Source organism: Capra hircus, chromosome 11 (assembly GCF_001704415.2).
Source record: "Capra hircus breed San Clemente chromosome 11, ASM170441v1, whole genome shotgun sequence".
In the NCBI taxonomy this organism is placed as follows: Eukaryota; Metazoa; Chordata; class Mammalia; order Artiodactyla; family Bovidae; genus Capra; species Capra hircus.
Genome location: NC_030818.1, coordinates 44311782 through 44324484, shown reverse-complemented (window position 1 = coordinate 44324484; position 12703 = coordinate 44311782). Strand labels below are relative to the sequence as shown.

Here is a 12703-nt window from a genome sequence, read left to right as displayed (position 1 = left end):
TGTCTGATGTGGTTTTCTTTCCCTGACCTACTATTTTCAGAGCTAAGATTTTTACTGCAATGGGTAATTATGGCAACGGCCTTAGGAGAGATTCTAAGGAGGAAAAGAGAAGAGGCAGGCTCCTACCTGGTGGCTTGCTGTTGCCTCTCCATCACTTTCTTTTCCCCATACTGTGAGAAGGATGCAAGCAGTCCCCCAAACAGAAAACATTAATAAACTAGATAACATTGAACTCCAAGTCTGCTAGGTGTCAGGCGTCCTTATCAGTGGAGTACTGAAATCACTGTGAGGGAAAGAGGGGTCCTGCTTACCTCAGTAGGATATGCTGCTTGTGCAAATAATCAAACAGTAAATGCAATTTAACACTTGTAACATGCTTTCCTAAAAACTATTGATCAAATTGATAGATTGACTTGGCTTCATCAGAATCTTCACTGCATTATTATGTGAGATCTTTGATTCCGGTGCAAAGGCTCTCTAGTCGAGGCACGCAGGCTTCGTAGTTGAGGCACATGGGCTTGGTAGTTACGGCACATGAGCTTAACTGCTCCTCCACTTGTGGAATCTTCTGGGACCAGGGATCAAACCCAAGTCCCCTGCATAACCACTGGATGGCCAGGGAAGTCCCCATATTTACATTTTGATCATTTGTATAGTAATAATCTTTGTAATGGGCTTCCTTGGAGGCTCAGATGGTAAAGAATCCACGTGCAATGCAGGAGACCTGGGTTTGATCCCTGGGTCAGGAATATCCCCTGGAGGATGGCATGGCAACCCACTCCAATATTCTTGCCTGGAGAATTCCATGGACAGAGGAGCCTGATGGGCTACAGTCCATGGGGTCACAAAGAGTCGGACACGACTGACTAAGCACTGCACATCACACAAAAGTGAAGACAGTTAAAATATGCTAGAATATTTACTATCTGTATTTTTTTTTTCCAACATGGGGAGAGGAGTCTGTGGTTCTCCTCCACCCTGCAGGTGGGCTTTGAGCAAATACCTGGTGAAGCCTGGTGAGCAGGGGGCTCATTGCTCTCTGGAGGCAGAGGGTCACTTCTGGTCTCAGCTGGTCGGGGAGCCTGTCCTATATCCACACGCAGGCATGTGGAAGGTGCCAGAGGGTGCCCCTCTGCTTCACAGGCCTCAGGAGGATGATGCATCCTGGGGCTGTCTCCTACTGAGGGAGGCGGTACTTTCTGTTTCAGTTTGAAGGAAGGAAGTACTGTGAACATGACTTCCAGATGCTGTTTGCTCCTTGCTGTCATCAGTGTGGTAAGTGTTGGTGCCCAATCTGCCGTGAAAAGTAAGTTTCCTTCTGCAGGACTTCCTCCCACGAGCTGAGTAGGAAGGAGAGTTGTCAGGTGCTTGTCAGCCGCACTCCCTGTCATCGAGGTTAACCACCTGGGAGAGTCCCAACCCGAGAGCACTGGTTCTCATGGCCCGAGGGGTGACTGACCCCAGGACCTGCCGGGCTTCCATGCAGTTCCCTTTTGTCAATGCAGTCGGTGGGGGACAGTGGGGACCTCGAGAGGCACAGGGGTGGCCTGCCGGTCACACAGCCAAAGAACGTGGGATTAGTGAGTAGATACTGAGAAGCCTGGATGCAGGAAGAAGTTAAGTCTGCATCACAAGAAAGCCGGCTGTGGACTTCTGCTTTCTGTGCCCATGACCTGATATAACCACAGGCCTTGGAGAGGGAGAGCCCACACCTTGTTTAGAAAAGGAGAGCAGACCCAGAGATGAGAGGAGATGGCCCGAGAATGTGGCTGTGGGGCCAAACACAGGGGCTCAGGGGACATGGAGGCGTTTTCCTAACGCAGCGCCTCCTGCGGGGTCCTAGCACAGGAAGAGTGGTTTCCCAGGGCTGTGGGCAGGGAGGCTGAGCTGCGGCCTGAGCGTCCCTCCTGCAGGCGAATTCATCATCGGCCGGGTGATCAAAGCCATGAACAACAGCTGGCACCCCGAGTGCTTCCGCTGCGACCTGTGCCAGGAGGTCCTGGCCGACATCGGTTTCGTCAAGAACGCCGGGAGGTACGAGCAGGGTACCGGTCCCCTCAAGGCAGGTGGGTGGGGGGCAGGGTGGCGCCGCAGGGTGGCCTGTCATGCACGTGCAGTGTGGCATGGCCGGGCCTGTGGGGGACGGCCTGGCATTGTCCTACATCTGGCACAACTGCCAGGGGGGTCTTTTAAGCGCTACCTGATCATCCAGGTGGGAGTAATTAGCTTCCTGTGGAAAGTGGGGCTTGGTTCTGCTCTTGAAACACAGCAGTGATTTTTAAGAAATGGTCTCTTGAATTTCTTTGCATAGCTATGGGAAGCTTTTTTTTTTCAATTATTAGAACGTTGGATTTTAAATGTCAGCTTCTGTGGCTCTGTTTAGGCACCTGTGTCGCCCCTGTCATAACCGGGAGAAAGCCCGGGGCCTCGGCAAATACATCTGCCAGAAGTGCCACGCCATCATTGATGAGCAGCCCCTGATATTCAAGAACGACCCCTACCATCCAGACCACTTCAACTGCGCCAACTGCGGGTAAGCCCATGTTCTCTTGCTTACACTGTACAGACAGTGGAAATAAGTGAACGCACTGAATTGGGTATTACTGTTACTCCAGCATCCAAACTGGTTTTCTTCAGCTTTTAATCTGGAAAATGTTAAACCTATAGGAGAGTCAAGAGACTCATACACAGAGAACCCCAGACCCTTCATGAGGTCTCACTGGGTAACATGTTGCCGTGTGTGTGTGTGTGTGTGTACAAGTGTGCATAAACATGTACCTTTAAATGTGTGTGCTCAGTCACTCAGTCGTGTCTGACTCTTGCAACACCACAGACTGTAGCCCACCAGGCTCCTCTGTCCATGAGATTTCCCAGGCAAGAATCCTGGAGTGGGTTGCCGTGCCCTCCTCCAGGGGATCTTCCCGACCCAGGGATCAAACCTGTGTCTCCTGCATTGGCAGGTGGATTCTTTACCACTGTGTCACCTGGAAAGCCCTAATACCTTTAAATAATCAGCTCACATTAAAATATCCCCAGTGATCCCCACAGCTGTTTTTCATCACATTGTTTTTAATACAGGGTCCCCCTCCCATGCAAAGAAAAAAACTTTAAATGGTCTTATCTTTGTATCAAAATGGATATAACTTTCACAGTTGTAACCATTAGCATTTAAACTACATCTGTTTACTTTCGCTCTCTATTTACATCTAAAGGCAATTTTGTTTTTTCTTCAGAAGCTCAGGATAAGCTGTTAGGCTATGCGTTTCACAATCTGCTGGGTAGTATAAGAATTTAATGGAAAAGGTACTTGACCATAGTCGGTATGACTGTCCTGGCTGTTACCACGGGGAGTAGAGAGCTACAGTGAAAGCTGACAGACAGCTTGTTTTGGGGATTCCGTTCTGGCTTGGTTAGATTTTCTTGCCTGTCCTCCCTCTGTTCATTCTCCATGAGCACTTCTCCTAAAGAACCTTTTAAAAACAGATGAGACTCATCTTGGCTTGGGGGCCACCTTGGTTTACTGACTCAGGAGATTGAAGACGGCAGTGAACTCGAGCATCCGTCGGGGGAGCGGTCTGGGCGTTTGGTCTGTGTGTTTTCTGTGAACCCACTGCTGTTCTCAGCAGCTTGTTAGTGAGTGTCAGGAAGTGGAACTGGTCTCCACGCTCTTGTTATTTTAAGAAGGTAGCATTAGCAGGTCTGTCCCCGGGCCTGCATCCCTCTCCGCCAGCTTCTTAAGGAAAACAAGGAGAGCCCGACAAGGGTCCGCGTGGGGGTACGTCTGACTGGTCGTCGCTGAGTGGTGTTTATGTTGACACGAATATGAAGCCTGCCGAAGCTGGTCGATCGCTGTGACCACCTCTGTGGGGAGGAAGCCGTTATGGGGTTGTTGCGGTGGTCTGTTCAGATGCCTTATCTGAGGGCGTCAGCCGCACCAGCCGCCGGCTCTCGCCTTGCTGGTGGTACTCAGTGGTTCCCCTCTCGGGCAGGAAGGAGCTGACTGCCGATGCCCGGGAGCTCAAGGGGGAGCTGTACTGCCTGCCGTGCCACGACAAGATGGGGGTGCCCATCTGCGGTGCCTGCCGCCGGCCCATCGAGGGGCGTGTGGTGAACGCCATGGGCAAGCAGTGGCACGTGGAGGTGAGTGCCTGTGGCGGGGTAATGGGGCCCTCACACACCCAAGGCTCAGGGGTGCCAGCAAGGCTGGGGGATGCTGAGGGGCGAGTGAGGCCACTTGGTGACAGTCAACTTTGTGGAAAACTAAGAACGTAGATGGCACGGTGCTGTGATCAGCCGTGACGGTGCAGAGAGACCTCTTGGTTCCTGGTCCAACCCAGAGAGGCGTCCACGTATCCTCTCTGTTCTCATTCTGCTGTTGAGTCAGGGCCTCCGGATGCTGGGTGAAGGGTGGGAGCACTGCAGGGTCGCTTGTGACCCAGATGACACCAGCGCCTAGGCTTTCATGGATCTTCTCTTTAGCTCTAGGCCTTTGCTTCACTACATAAATAAAACTTGGTGTTGCAAGTATGACCTAATGCCGTTTCTTCCAGCATTTTGTCTGTGCTAAGTGTGAGAAGCCATTCCTTGGACATCGCCATTATGAGAGGAAGGGCCTGGCATACTGTGAAACCCACTACAACCAGGTAGAGATGGGCTCTTTGAATGTGACACACACTTATGTGAACTTGAGCTTCTCCACAGTTACGTGCAAAGAGAGCTCTGGGGAAACGTACACTGGGCTATACACATGGCTTTTTAACTTTTTATTTGTAAAATCACTTCATACTCAGAGAAAAGTGGTAAAATAATAAATACAAAGAAAATGCCTACACGTTGTACTCAGATTCAGTACCTGCTTCATCATGTGTGTCCTTCCTGCCTTCTCTGACGCACACATAAATGCTCGTCTCATTATATGCGAATCAATGGACACGTACAAAAGTGTGCTGATTCTTTTCTAAAGCATTTGATGATAAATTCCCTGTGGTCCTTTACCCCTAACGCTTCGGTATGTGCTTCCCAAGAATATGGGGCTCACTGGTCTAACCGCTGTTATCAGTATTGATTACTCTGTCCATTCCAGTTCTGTCACTTTACCGAGTAATGTCCTTCCGGCCTATTTTCCACTCCAGTGCTGGGCCCAGTCTGGGGTTCTCATGCTCCTTTACCATCCTGAAGTCTGGACCATCTCCAGAGCCGTGTTTTGTTTTTCATCAACATGAATAGTAAAATGTTTTCATTGTAGGAAGTGAAAACTAGTCAGTGAGCATTTACTGATCATCTCTAGTAGCAGCAAATTCTGAGTTTAGGTAGCCAGGCAATTTTTTTTTTAATTGAAGGATAATTGTTGGCATCTGCCACACATCACTGTAAATCAGCCACAGGTATACATATATCCCCTCCTTCCTGAAACTCCTTTCCATCTCCCATGCTTCCCACTCCTCCAGGTGGTCACAGAGCACTCCCTGTGTCACACAGAAAATTCCCTCTTGCTATCTTTTTAACATATGTAAATGTTTCCACACTATTCTGTCAATTCAATGGAATATTACTCAGCTATGAAGAAAGAACTCATTTGCGTCAGTCTTACTGAGGTGGATAAAGCTAGAGCCTATTATACGGAGTGAAGTAAGTCAGAAAGAAAAATATTGTATGTTAATACATGTATATGGAAGCTAGAAACATGCTGTAGGGTATTTGTTTTCAAGTTGTACAAAGAACTGAAATTATATTAAATGTTTGGTGTTCTGATGCTTAGTTGTAACATATCTTTAATTTTACCACTTTTTTTTGTCTTTTCCTGTTTCCAGCTATTTGGTGATGTTTGTTTCCACTGCAACCGTGTTATAGAAGGCGATGGTGAGCACCTGTAGGGCACCTTTGGACACAAAACCCCTGGGTCATGTGAAAATTGGAAAATGTTGCAATGGTCATCGGTTACTTTTCCTCTTTCTTTGGCGTATTTCCCAAGTGATCTCTAGCCGTGAAATGCTAACTCCTAAGAATTAAACCTGTTGCTCACTTGTGATGACACTTTAGGCCAGTGCTGCAAGGTCATTACCATAGAAACGACTGATCCCGAGTCTTGCCTCTCCCTCCCATCCCTGGAATTACTTTCCGTGGAAGCTGCGAGGTGTGTTCATTAGGAGCACTTGGGGAGAGCCCCCTGAACCCTGCAGACGTGAACACCTGGTGGTTGTCTCTAGACCTTTCCAGAACCTGCCCCTGGTCCCATATGAGGCCTGATTGACTAGCATGGAAAGGAAGCAGCTGTTTGCCAGCAGTCATTAGCAGATTCTGCCAGAAGCTTCCTGGTGAAGTTGTAAACACTGCTGTTTCCAGCCTGCTTCATGCCTCTGGGCAGAGAGCCGAATTTGGGAAATACTTTCTGAAACACTGCCCAAGTGCCCTTTGTGAAGGGGTGGCTTCAGGAAAGTGATCTTTAGTGCCGGTGGAAATAAATCTCACCTCCACCTGCGGGAGGCAGTTACCAGGAGAGAGAAGCGGGCAGAGGAGCTTAGTGTCAGCTTGGGAGGCAGACTCACCCCGGCTAGTGGGTTAGCACCTGGTTCCTGTTTTAATTACCTACCTAGTTCAGACTTCCTTGCTGGGCCGGTGGCAGGAGGCAGGTAGCGGTGCCAGGAGAGTTGGGCCGCACCTTCGAGGCTGGGGAGTGGGGGCTCTGATGTGAAGACTTGGCATCTACTGTTTAGATGCCTTGAAACATTAACCATCAATACAGGTTGAAAGGCAGTGATGGGCTTCCCTGAGGTGAGGCCTGCAGTTGTGGGAGACAGATGCAGAGCTGGGACTGTGTGTTCTAACAGTGTGATAGATAAATTAGTGAGTAACTTCAACTGATTCCGTGAGCATCAGTTAACGGCACTGAGATGCTTAATGCCATGTGTGGTTCTTTTGTGAGGAAAGCCCTAGAGAAGCAGCCTGGGGAAGGGGTTGGTGGTGAGCCGAGCTGCAGGTGAGTGACCATCCCCTCTCTCCCCAGTGGTCTCCGCCCTCAACAAGGCCTGGTGTGTGCACTGCTTTGCCTGTTCAACCTGCAGCGCCAAGCTGACACTCAAGTAAGTGTGCAGTGGGCCTGCGAGCCCTCGGGTGGGACCCGTGGGGGACATTGTGGAGAGCATTCAGTGTTGGAAAAGAAAGACCTGGTGCTTCTTGCTTCTTTCTGTCCAGGCCTTCTCAAAGCAAAGGTTCCTCCTCTAATCGTTCCCTCTTTTCTTTTGTTCCTTCTCTGTCCTACACAAAGGGATAAGTTTGTTGAGATTGATCTAAAGCCAGTCTGCAAACATTGTTATGAGAAAATGCCAGAAGAATTTAAGAGGAGACTTGCCAAGCGGGAGAGAGAAGCCAAGGATAAGGACAAGCAGAAAAAGAAAAAGCCAGTCTGTCTGTGAGCTTTTCTGTCCCTCTGCCACCATTTCCACTGCTTTCTCCTGTGGTTAGTCCTCTAGAATACATGTTGATCCTGGTTTCGTCTCTTGCTTTTCTTGTTTCTTTTTGGCATGTATTTGTAGCTGCCAGAGGCTGACATAGGTGGGCTTGTCCTGTGTAGAGCTGATCTTTTTGCCTAATTATTAAATTACACACTTTAATAGGGTCCACCCTTCACATAACCTGTACTGCACTTGCTTCCTTGAATCTGTAGACTCTCTCAGCTCGTTTTTTAATCACAATATGGTATAGATTTCTTTTTTTTCCAGTGGATTCAAAGGGAAGAATTCTAATCTCTTAATAGATATTGTGAAAGTTTCAAAGTATTTCTATCTGATCATTACAGCTTTTAAAATCCTAGTTTTTTGCTTCTATGCCTAAAATAATATAATTGGTCAGTTCCCGTGCTACATGTTCTAAGTTCTATGTTAAACTAAACCCTCTCAGCATGTTTCCTATCTAAGCAGAGACCATCTAGAGTAGAGAGTAAGATACGGCATCTCTGGATATGTGTATGTGTTTTTGTACAATTCCTGGTTTTCACAGGACATATTTCAGTCTTTGAAATTCTCTTGCATTGTTAGACAGACTCTCAGTTCTTCATAGGGACCATTGTGTTCTGAGTTCTAAAAGTTTTTTATTGTTTCAGTTTTCAAGTTTCCTTCTACAAAGAAAAATTAAAATTCAGATGGAAAATGAACACAATGTAAGGTTTGCTTAGCAGGCTTCCCTGGTGGCTCAGTGGTAAAGAATCCACCTGCTAAAGCAGATGTGGGTTCAACCCGAGTTGGGAGGATCCCCTAGAGAAGGATATGGTAACCCACTCCAGTATTTTTGCCTGGAAAATCCCATGAACAGAGGAGCCTGGCAAGCTATAGTTCATGGGGTCTGTAGAACACTTTGGGAGAACTTTTTAACTCAATAGCACTATTTAAATCAAATTGCCAATTGAAACCTAACATTTGAATTACTGTCATCATTAGGATCTCTGGAAAAAAATCAGAAAATAATTCTCACATGGTGTTTAAAAAAAAAAAGCGTTTTCAGTTTAAATATGTGGTCAGGATTTTGTTATTTTTGTTCTTTAAAATTGTATCAACAGATGTAATAATTTGTAACAGATAACAGTGTGTCACTGAACATGTCCCACACTTTTCCTAGATGTAATTTCACAGAAATTGAACTAGTTAGAAAGTTCTGCATTTGTTCCATTCACAATTAGGGACTCACGACCTCAACGGCTATGAGCGCTGATAGCTGTCAACTGGAAGTGCATCACCTATAGCTAGGAGGCCTTCTCAACGTGTGTCCGGAATTGCACAAGTGAATTGAGGGTGTGTGCTGTCCTGGGTTTTAAAGAATTGAGTTCTCCATATACACACTGATCACAGATGTGACCACAGGCCACATGGTCCACTGGTGCTCTTGAATTTTCTGTGAGACAGCCAACCAAAGTAACCTAGATGTTAGTTTAGGTTTTTCTTTTTGAAGATGATCATTGTTGTTGGGACAGGAGGCCAGGCAAGATGAAGCCTCATAGCTCCACCATGTAAAATACTACATGAGATAATTACACCTTCAATAAAGAGTATCAGTCTTATCAGAGAGATAGAGTTCTTTGCTCTGAATAACTATTTTTAAAAAGTGTTCTCACAGTATTTTAAAATGATTGACTTTATCTGAGTTTTATTCACGTTAGATTCCCTGCATACTTAGCACAGACTAAAATATAATCAGCATTCTGTATCACATAGATCATTGTACAAGAGCAGTTTATAAGGGCAACTTTCTTCAAATAGTATTGCAGTTTATGTTTACCATAATGATTAGAATTGAGAGTAGAATTACAGTTTTTTGCTAATATGAATATAGTTGTAATATGCATAGTGTCTTCATTTACTTCAATAAAATTACTGCACATTATCTGTATGTCTGTATACAAAAGTGAATACATTTCCACTAATACTTTTTTTTTTATTATTATTAACTTTAGGAATAAATTTGTGGAGTTTGACATGAAGCCAGTCTGTAAGAAGTGCTATGAGAAATTTCCGTTGGAGCTGAAGAAAAGACTTAAGAAGCTAGCTGAGACCTTAGGAAGGAAATAACTTCCTTTATTTTTTCTCTTCTATGCAAAGATAAGAGATCACAACATTGCCTGACCTGATGCACCCTGTCTTAAAGTGGTATCTCAAAATCGTTGAGAGCAAAGAGGACCTATTGAACACCTGCTGGTGTTCTTCATCTCCTTTTTCTCATTAAAGAGGAAAAAAGTTTGTCATCATATTTAAAACATGGATGAGAGCAAGATTTGCCTTTGTTAATAACCCTTATCAGTTTGTTGAAATGTAGATGATACATAATAGAAAAAGAAACATGGTTAAATGTTAAATTTTAATTAGGGTCCAAAATATTAAATATAACTTTTAAAAATGAAAGGAGTCAGTTTTTACATGACTCAGATAAAAAAATATAAACATTATTTACTTTGTATTTGAAAGAAAATTAATTACAACTGCAGTTGGGGAGGATATAAAAAAGAAAACCATATCTCACAGAATCTTAGTGTGTTTATCAAACTAGTGACTGTAAAATGAATATACACATTACTCATATATGAAACAAGTGTATTCAGAACTACTTGATTTGGGGACTTTTATTGTTATGGTTAAATGCAATAAGTATTAAGCTTAGTTTTAATTTTTGTTCTCCTTTGTGAACTTCTTTATACAGTTACTTAACATAGTTATAGCTAGCTAATAGTATTCTTTTTAAAATTTTGTGCAAAAAAAATTTATACTAGGTATTTGAAAATACAGTATACTTTCCAATATTGGAAAAATGAAGTATTTTTTCATGTATTACAGCAATTATACTTTGAAGCTTAAGGTCACAGATGCAGTCTTAGAGTAGGATATGAAATTAAATGTTAAGTAGTTTGGAATGTATCACTTAAAAAACATGAATGTTTATGTATTGATCATATTGCCTTTATAACCATGCTAATATCTATGCTTTATATATAAATAAACTTGCCTTGCCTTAGAAAAATACATACATTAATCAGGAATTCTAGCTGTTTCATACCTTACAAACTAAAAACAAGTGCATTGAATGAGATTTGTAAACTCAAATTCATTTACCATAGCTATGATTATATTAAAATTTTTTTCTTCTTTTTAGGGAAACACATTGAAATTAATTTGTGATCTTAATTAGAAGAGAATTATGTTGATATGTGTTTCAAGTTTTTATTACAAATCTTATAATTAGATTTTATTTACTGTATGTATGAGTTATAAGTAACACTTTTAAATTGGAAGAGTGGTGTTTAAGTGTCAACTTTAGGCCAAAAGTAGTGAATTATTTTATTTTGCAAAGTTTTATCTTAAAGTTTCTGGATGTCTTTCTCCATAAACCTATATGCAAAGTGAATTTTGTGAACATTTTTTAAATGTTGCTGCTACTTAACTATGTTATCATATAAAAGAAAGTTGCAAAGATGGGCTTCTAAGGGGAAAACTATTGGTATTTTCAAAAAATTGCTGAAATGTTATTTTGCCATAAAAAAAAAAAAATCTCAGGATGCTACCAGTCTGCCATTAAGATATTTGTATGCATGTATTTTTAAATACTTGTGCATGCACTTTACAGTAAATTGTATTTCAGTTTTCAGTTAATTTATAACCAATAACTTAATTTTTTTTAGTGCTCTTTTAGAGTTCCAAATACAATCAGTGATAGAAAATAATATATACTTTAGACTGTGTTCAGAAGTCTGAACAGTCTTTGCATTTGACAGCAAGAATCAAATTCCCTTCAGCGTGCCTTTGTCAGCTAATACATGACCAGCAACAAAAATCTTTAAAGTATTTATTAAATACTGTACTGTGGATACAGTGCAGGATCTGCAGTCTGGGGTCTTGATGCTAAATTCCTAAATGCTCCCACACAGGAAATCCAGAGCAGAAAGCGCCCACTTACTGTTTCTAATCACTGGGAAGAGGCATGGGCTGAATCACTACAGGCTTCATGTCTCTTCTGTGCCCAGAGGTTCTGCTGCTCACCTCTCTCATAAAATATGAGTTTGTAATTCCTGCAAGTTTGCCCCTTGAAGCCTCCAAGGCCATGGGGTGTTTTATCCAGACACATACTCCCTGCCCCCTGCAAGGGATCATTGAGCTCTTACCAGGAGTAAGGAGTAAACGGTTGTCAGTGCATGAGAGGATGGACTTACTTAGTTTCACATGGCTTCCTCCCAGAAGGGAGAAGCTCAGGCTAGTGAACAAATCTTTGCTTAAAATCCTACAAGGCATTTGAAATAATTCATTGTTTACTACATTTCTAAGTGCTCTTTTCCTTATGAAGCTTAATATAATTGGGAAAATGTCTGGGTACGAGTCAAACATTCTTTACATCTTACTAACATTGTAACTGATGGTAGGTCATTTTTGCCTTATTTGTTTGCCAAAATAGCAATTTCTAAATTAAGGAAATTTTGAAGTTGGCTTACAGCATTGTTGTATTTCGTTTTCGATTGTAAACTCGGTGGCAGGGACACTATGTCAATAATTATGTTTTTACATAGCAACCAGTGCAGTATACTCTTGGTGCTTAATAAATGTTCATAATTGTTAAGAATAACTGTTATGTTTTGCTTAACTTGAACGGCTTTGAGACATGGAACCATAAGGATATAGGACTAGTGCTTAAGAAAGCCATTTTGGAAACAACCCAAGTGTCCACTAATGAAAGATTGAATGAGAAAATGTGGTCTGTGTAACAATGAAATATTATTCAGCCACAGATAAGTAATCTTGCTATTTACAACAGCATGGTTAGGACACTACTAAAAAGTCAGAGAAAGACAAATATTGTATGATCTCACTTATATGTGGAATGATTAAAAAAACCAAGCTCATTGATACAGAGAACAGATAGGTGGCTGTCAGTGGCGGGGGGTGGGGGGGTGAGGGTGGGCAAAATGGGTGGAGAGGGTCAAGAGACACAAACTTCCAGTTATAAAATAAATAATTCATAGAGACATCATATACAGCTTGGTGACTATAGTTATTAACATGTATTACATCTTTGAAAATTGCTAAGAGAATAGATCTTAAAAGTTATAAGAAAAAATTTTGTAACTGCATGATGACCGATGTTAACTAGACATTGTGATCATTTTGCAATGTGTACAAACATGGAATCATTATGTTGTACACCTGAGACTAACAAATTACATGTCAGTTATGCC

General features: G+C 43.0%; 1 protein-coding gene across 6 annotated transcripts in view; it reads left to right on the top strand.

Annotated features, from left to right (window-relative positions):
- LIMS1 (LIM zinc finger domain containing 1) overlaps positions 1 to 12094 on the top strand; it is an 81045-nt gene extending 68951 nt beyond the window's left edge. For 3 of the 6 annotated variants that reach the window (XM_018055310.1, XM_018055312.1, XM_005686647.3), the window contains exons 3-11: positions 1209 to 1275; positions 1914 to 2034; positions 2384 to 2533; positions 3990 to 4140; positions 4551 to 4643; positions 5811 to 5859; positions 7004 to 7079; positions 7265 to 7456; positions 9443 to 12094. In XM_018055310.1, the coding sequence (XP_017910799.1) occupies positions 1209 to 1275; positions 1914 to 2034; positions 2384 to 2533; positions 3990 to 4140; positions 4551 to 4643; positions 5811 to 5859; positions 7004 to 7079; positions 7265 to 7412 (855 nt within the window). In that variant the 3' untranslated portion in view covers positions 7413 to 7456; positions 9443 to 12094. The remainder of the gene's footprint in view (positions 1 to 1208; positions 1276 to 1913; positions 2035 to 2383; positions 2534 to 3989; positions 4141 to 4550; positions 4644 to 5810; positions 5860 to 7003; positions 7080 to 7264; positions 7457 to 9442) is intronic. The other 3 variants (XM_018055311.1, XM_018055308.1, XM_018055309.1) reach the window with 1 other exon arrangement.